The 7,944-nt window shown below is 39.3% G+C and overlaps 1 protein-coding gene across 1 annotated transcript in view; it reads right to left on the minus strand.

Moving 5' to 3' along the window:
* The window catches only part of LOC108797242 (olfactory receptor 12D2-like), a 10,959-nt gene extending 3,399 nt beyond the window's left edge, over positions 1-7,560 (minus strand). The window contains exon 1 of the mRNA XM_018568812.1: positions 7,555-7,560. Coding sequence (XP_018424314.1) covers positions 7,555-7,560 — 6 coding nt within the window. The remainder of the gene's footprint in view (positions 1-7,554) is intronic.
* Between the last annotated feature and the right edge of the window lie 384 nt (positions 7,561-7,944).

Genomic DNA, 7,944 nt, shown 5'->3' on the forward strand with positions numbered 1-7,944 from the left:
CCCCCAACAGGCATGTGATGTCACCCAGCGGCCTGCCTCCAGGATTTTTTTTACATTTTTTTACTATTTAAATTTTTTTTTTAAATTTAATGTTTTTTTTTTTACTGTTGGAGGGGAGGGAGGCTTTGGGGAAAAAAAAAGGGGTCTAAACTACCCCCAGATGTTTCCCTTTTAAAATAGAAAAAGAAATTGAGGACACAAAGTCCTCAATCCCTTTTTCTGCAGCCTCTGTTCTAAATGAATGGAAAGCACAGAGGCTTCCCATTCATTCAGAAAATATTTTACTACCATCCAGTTTCTGAATGGGGAGGAGCCTCTGTACAGAGTGCTTCTCCCAATTGAGAAACTCATGAAGGAACAGGAAGTCATGTAAATCACATCCTGTTCATTCATAACTGTGGACACATAGTAATAGTAATAAGCGCTGTGCAAACTATTGGCGCTATATAAATCCTCAAACAAAAAAAGGGAAAGGATTCGGGCCGCCTACTATTTGTAGGTTGTCCAAGGGTTAATTTCAGATATCGGGACGGACCATCGTTATCGATTTGTAAAAAATTATTTATTTAGTATAACAACATGGATCACAAACATAGGCCAATCTTTCTTCGTTGACCAATAAAAACAAAGATGAAGCAGCATGAACTGATCATTATTTTTCTTGCTTTAGCTGGAGCTGTTTAAATTCAAGTGTTCTACATTACCTCCGTCGGGTTTTCCTACATGTCAATCTTCTCCTTTTGGTTACAAAGTATATTTAATGTCTTAAATGTCTTCCCCCTATGGGTTCCCTTCTGGGCTTCCTACTTGTGGTTTTGGGTATTTAGTTCCTCTTGTTTGGTACCGATGGTCAGGTTAACCACTACCTTGCCTTGATCAGTATCTTTCCCCTGGTGGGACCGATCACCTATGATTAGTTAGAGTCTTTCATAGGTCCCCTGAAGTTATTCGGAGGTAAGCTATGCCTTTGTATGGAGGCAGCTGAGACTGTTGCCGCTAGTTAGCAATTAGTAATCCATATGGTTTTGCGGCACATGCTATAATGTGAGCATGCTTTTTAACTTTCTATTTAGGATTGTGATTTCACTCGATTCATCCGAAATTTCATTTTTCCTTATTATGACAGTAGTTTTTCTTTTGAGAGAACAAAGATTTTTACTCACGTATCCAGTTGTCAGTCTTTTTACGTATTGTTTAGCTTACCTCTCCATTGGTCTCTTCATTTTGAGGGGAAGGTTTCGTTAGTTTTAAATGAATGGGTCGGCCCAGAGGGTTAGTCCTTAATGCATCTGCATGTGTACGAGGAATTTGGATTCCCAAGGGGTCCGTATGTTGTTGTTTCCAAAAGGATTTGTTTTCCGCTAGGATCCGCGGTATTTGGTGAGGATGTGTCTCTTAGGGTTTTGCTCCAAGCATTGTGTGTTGAACGTCTACGCGTTTCGCCCCTCCCCCGGGGCTTCGTCAGGACGTCGCTATATAAATCCTGTATAATAATAATAATAATAATATGTGCCCCCAGTTATTTACAAACACTGGAGTGATCAGCTGATCGCTCCAGTGTTTGTCCTGCACAGAGGACCGGTACATATAACTGATATGTACCAATCCTCTGCCGCTCTGCCACGCACACGGGGGCTCAGCTTCTCCTATGGATCCCCTGCTCTCCCAGGGGGAGGCAGCGGGGGATCCGACACGAAGCACTTCAGCCGTGGGAGGGGCGGGGGGCGGAGCCGCTGTCACAGATCTAAGGCCGAGCGATGAGGGGAGAGAGAGTCGCCAGCTGTCAGATCCAGACCGAGCGTCTCTCTCTCTCCTCACCGCTCGGCATTAGTTCTGTGACAGCGGCTCCATCCTCCGCCTTCCCCCGCCGCCGGTTTCGTCACTTCTTCTCAGATCCCCGCTGCATACAGATGTGGAGAGCCAGAGAAGCCCCACCGGCGGGAGAAGAGGACATCGCAATCTACCAGTAAGTGCTACGCAATCGACTGGTAGATCGCGATCGACCTTATGGGCACCCCTGATCTACAGCATAGTGATGCACAAATAAGGTACAGTTTTGGTAATAGCTAAGGCACCTAAATGCATTTTTAAGATTTAACTCCTGAGTTTAGTGTAATTTTAACTCATCAGTATGCTGGAGATCCAGACTGCTGGATCATTGGTTATTGGAGCGATGTGCAGGAGGCATGTCAGACTGATTGCCTTGTGTTGAACAGAATTCCAAATCCAGTGTGTTGATGCATCAAGGGATTTTTAACAAAGGCTGCAACACAACATTAAAAAATGTTTAAAAACCCCACTGACATCCTTACTATTTATGCAGCATGACTGCATTATAGTAACAAAAAGGTTCAAATAGGCTTTAACAGGTAATGAAATTTTCAAACAAAAAACACCACCTCAATAGGATTGCAAGTTACAATTATACCAGCCCTGAGAAAATCATGGAGGTTGTCATAGCTGACAATTCCTTCTGAAAATGCAAGATATCCAGTTGACATGTTGCTGTATTGGCTTTAATGTTTCTTGGGTTACTGAGTTGGAACAAGTATAAAGATAAAGAATTCTGAACCTTATTTACACAGGAATTTTTAAGCAGGAGACCAGCAATTGTAGACCCATACTTCTCTCATGACAGGGTCACTTAAAGCCATTCATTAGAATTTCCTGTGGCCTCTGACATGTCCTATAAGCCTTTTCTTTTCCTCTTTTTTTTGCAGCCAGGCATTAGGGATGTGTCACAGTAGACATACAAGCGTTGTGGTTTGTCACACACACTCCATGTGGCTCTTTAGACCTTTCTCTTTCTGAATCGCGGTGCTCGAAGTGATGACACGGATGTCGCCATTTATTCAACAATACGAATTATAGGAATCATTCACCAGCACTCCCAAAATGCAAAATTCTTCCCTGCCACTATGTCCCCGTGGGGAAAGGACCCTGCGTGGCCCTGAAACGTTGCTTTGATTAATGCATGTGACACACGTTCAATAAAAATGAATACAAATTTGGCATCCTGTGAGTGCTGGTGATTACTTTCATCCATATGGTAGACATACAGTGATACATTGTTATAGAATTACCAAACAAGTTTCTGAGTTTTTTCCGTCACCTCTTTGTACAAAGGTTTTCTGGACTGGCTAATGCTGCACACACCCACACACACAAACTTTATGCAAGACACACAAAGAGTGTTAGAGTACCCCAGTAATAAGGTCAGTGTGACATCAGTTTGCTTTTCACAAGCAATCAAAATTATAAATAATAATTTCTGGTTACTACTACTTACTGGTTCCCATGATCTCCAGTACTTTTCTACAGTTGCCCCAAAGCATTTAGTAGATTCTGGTTCAATTTCAGTGGAGTGTGTTGTTCTGCAATGGAGGATACCGAGCAACCAACATGAGTTTCTCATGGGCTATATCCCCACAGATATTGTAATGAATTTCTTCAACATCTAGCTGAATAGGTACATACATAATACTGCCAAAATATTCTGCAAAAGGAACCAACAAGGATGGCTAAAATGCACCTGCAACAGCAGACATGGTATTTACCTTTGCTAACATCAATATTGCTATCTTCTGGCTTCCTGCCCTTGTATCATATGAACAAGCTGTCAACACTATGCTGTAGCGCACTTAGTGTGCCAAAGGAAAGGAAGCCAGTGTGCCAAAGGAAAGGAAGCCAGTGTGCCAAAGGAAAGGAAGCCACAAAGGTATCATGTTGCTTGGCTTATGTCCCCCACAAAATATCTCCTTGCACATTTAAGGGGAAATTAAAAAAAACACCATCCCTGAGTGAAGCACACTCATACTCCCTCCTTTGCTAACCTACCCAGTAGGCTAAAACTACCCATAGTAGAAAACACAATCCCTGAGTGAAGCACACTCATACTCCCTCCTTTGCTAACCTACCCAGTAGGCTAAAACTACCCATAGTGGTGTAAGATGTCTTGGGTAAAAGATGGCCAGGAGTGTTTGTAACCATATGTCATTAAGTCTGACTTGATGTGCTAGTCGTTTTACAAAGTTAAAATGATCTACATGTTCACAGCTTAATTTGCTACCTCTCACCTAATTGAATTCAACAATAATCATTTTTATTTAAGAAACCTTTATTTAAGAAAATCTAAACAAAAAAACAGTGTTGTAACTCTTTGCACCTGGAGGAAAAGATGTTTAATCTCCACATATGGAAAGGCTTCTTCACAGTAAGAGCTGTGAAAATTTGGAATAACCTACCTACCTGTTAGCATAACAAAATCTCTAATCTTTTACACATAATGATTTATGTGGGCAGTGGAGCATATGAAAGTATTGTAATATTAAGCATATATGTTTTATAGCATTCCCTAATTAATGAACCTACAATTCTGTGAATAAAAGAGCTGTTAAAATGTGAAATAACCTACCTTGGGAACTAGTTCTAGCCAGCTCAGATGATTGTTAAAAAAAGCTAAATGCAAAGAAAATTAACATGTATAAGTATTAACACTTGATATTGTTGATCCAGGAAATATCTGACTGCGTTTTGGGATCATGAAGGTATTTGTCACCTGTTGGAGCAAATTGGACCATGTTTTATGGGTTTTTTTCTTGCTCTGGATCAGCTGTGGGAGTTCTGTTTATCAAGGGGTTTTTTTTACACATTTTCTTTACTGGCTAACTACGTAACTATGTAAAAAATTAGTTTTGGATGGACAACAATTATGGAAAAACTATGGGAATGTAAAAACATTTCTTAAGTCCATCAATGTACTTAATAAATTAAGCATGATACTAATTCAAAGCTGCTAGTATAGTTACATGACATCTGTCTCTACGTGATCTGCTGTGTTTATTTTAGATTTTGTTTTTGTTAAAGCAGAACTCCAGTCAAAAAATAAAAGCAAAACAAATTAAGGGCCCATAAAAAGAAAAAAGAAAAATGCAGCATTTGCTTTAATACTCACTGGAACTGTCCCTTGCAGTACTTCCTTTACATCACAAGATGTCATTAGTCTTCTGGGCTGAATGGTAGCCAGTATCATTCAGCCCACTTCATCTGGGCCCCGGCCACGAGGTCTGAAAGTGGCTGTCCAAAGAGGTATTGGTAATGTTTTAAGCACAGTAACTGTGTGGTACCTGGGTCAGCGTGGTGAAGTTTCCCATATGTGAAAAGATTTGTGGACTTTTATTAATGTTGACTTTGGACAATCATGTGTTTTTGCACAATTTTATAAACAGTTTGAATTTGTATAACATGAAATATTTTTAATGTGAAACTGTCATATTAGAGATTGTTACTCATTAGTGTGCATGTAAGTTTTGTTAAATATAATTAACAATTGAAATAATTAATATAAATATTTAATATTTACATTTCCAGCCAACATGTACAGCCCTAGGCACCTTTTTACATGTTACCACTGTAATCAAACTTGTTTTAACTAAAAAGCCTGTTTACAGAGATCAGTAGCTCAAACGTATATATTTACATGCACAGAAAAATCACTCATCCCTCCCTGTTCATAGGGGGCTATATGGAGATTCAGTTAAAGACTCTCTGAACATTTCTGTAATGATCTCTTTCGATCTCATAATCCTCCATACCAGTTTCATGGATGCACCCTGTTTTAAATTTGTATTTGTAAAATAGGAATTTTCTATATATAAAAAAAATTAAAACAGTTTAAAATGCATGAACTTTTCTATTCCTTCTTTAATTTTATGTAACATCACATCACTATTAGATAAACCTATAAATATAATTGAAGTAATGGCTTATTAGTTTAGCTTTAAAAAAAAAGAAAATCATATGCATCTATTAGTTCAAGGACATACTTGTACAGAGATAGAGCAAATGAGGATATATTGAAGCATGGTGTCCCAATTATATTATTCCAATTATCCTTTGAAAGGGAATATATAGTTTTTTTTGTTTACTTAGATGTACAGTATATGTAAAAGAAATCTGCTTGATGTAAATAAATCTGCTTGATGTAAATAATCTCATCAGTGTGTAGTTTTCTACATGGACATGATTTGCAATGCCACACAATGGTTATATTTTACTGCCCTCTAATACAATGCAAGTTGGATTGTCAGTGAAATTACTGAGAAAAATGACACTCCCTGTGCTGGCGACACACACAGTTGTAAAGCATATGTTAAATAGAGTTGTTTTAGTTTCCAATCTACCTGTCCAGTGGCAAATCTACAAATCTCCACAATTAATAAAACAACAATATTGTAGAAGTAAAAATGTTTAAAAATATTAAAACCCATCAAATAATATGAAGTAAGCGAGATAGAAATACAATATTAGAAATGACAATAGTGGTCTATCTCTGGAAATACTAGCTGCCTAGCTGTTATGCTGCTACTGACACTGTCCTGCAAAAACAAAACAAGAATACAGATCAGCAAAGTCAGTGATCTGCATATGCATACTTGTTCTGTGTTTTTTGCTTTAAAGAACAACTGTGGGCATTATAAAAAAATTATCCTTGCAGCGGGGCTGCCCCTGCACTGCACGAGTAAAGTGCTGGGGTTTAAAATATAAAAGATATACTTACCCAATCCTCGTTCCTGCTGTTATGGAAATTCACTTGATTAAAGTATGTCAAACACAAAGAATTTCCCCCGTGCTTAAAAGCACAGTTGTATTAAGCTCTTTTGTGCAAGGACTGGAAGTACCCCTGTAGAGTCATGTAGAGTTAGGAGACAGGTGTTGCTTTCCTGCTGGTTCCATTCTTAGAGACTCAGCACAGGTATTTGTTTATTTTTATAGCTGTCCGACAGGAAGTGATGTCAGACAGGAAGTGATGTCTCAAACAGCAAACCAGGAAGTGATGTCAAACAGGAAGTGCTGTCAACAAATAGCAAACCAGGAAGTGATGTCAACAACCAACATCACTTCCTCACTACATCAACATATCAACATATCGTAGCCAGTAAAAGGGAGTGTATGTCTGTATCATACCCACATATACAATCTCCAATTACCACTGGAGCGAACCTTATCCAAGCAATGCCCAATAACGTTCAGAGACAATGCCATACCATTTCCAGCGAGCTGATCAGATGCTTCAGAAATACGAACTCACGTTCCTTTCATAAAGGCAGATATGTATCTTAAATAATACTATGTCCTCAAAGCAAGTTGTATGCACGCAAAACCAATAAATCCACACACCGCGCAGGGGCCCTAGCCTGGCGTCCACACACTCGCTAAGAAAACACTGCTCCGCCACGCATTAGATATCTACTCCAATGGTTTAACCCCAGAGTCTATTTAAATCCGGGTCACGCGCCAATCGAGCATGGCCCAGAAATCCAGACACTGAGAGACATGATGACAATATTACAATATACTAAAAACACATCCTAGTAAAATTTCCACAACACTGCCTAGCGGCTAGAACGTTCCCTGCAGCCTGTTCTTCCTCCGGGCTTCAGCGTACTGTTGACATCCTCACATCCAATACAAGTCCATTGACTTGCATTGGATGTGAGGACACTGAGGGACAATGCACAACTGGAGTAGAGGGGGAGAGAGGTGAGCATGTACCGCCATGGCACTGAGGAGAAGTATATCTTCCTTATTTTAGATCCTAGACCTAAATGAGCAATTAACCCTTGCAGTGTCATGGTAGTCCCACTGCAAGGGTTCATTTTTAAAATGCGCAGAGTTCTTTTTTAAGTATTGAGGAAAGGGGGACAACATGACACTCATCTAGCATTTTCAAAAATTAGGCTGTCTTCATGTATTTGGGAAAGGCAAATGCTGCAATACAAAACCCATAAAGTACAGTCTACCTTTCCTTTATTGCTAATATCAGTCAGGGCTATATCATTGAAAGAGTCTGTGATAACTCTATTTGGTCTTTTGATCAATTTAAGCAAACAGTTTAAAGAAAAACAGTCTCAGCCTTAGATAATAGATAACCAGTAAGAATTG

This window comes from Nanorana parkeri, unplaced genomic scaffold (assembly GCF_000935625.1).
Source record: "Nanorana parkeri isolate BGI_ZX_2015 unplaced genomic scaffold, ASM93562v1 scaffold1249, whole genome shotgun sequence".
NCBI lineage: Eukaryota > Metazoa > Chordata > Amphibia > Anura > Dicroglossidae > Nanorana > Nanorana parkeri.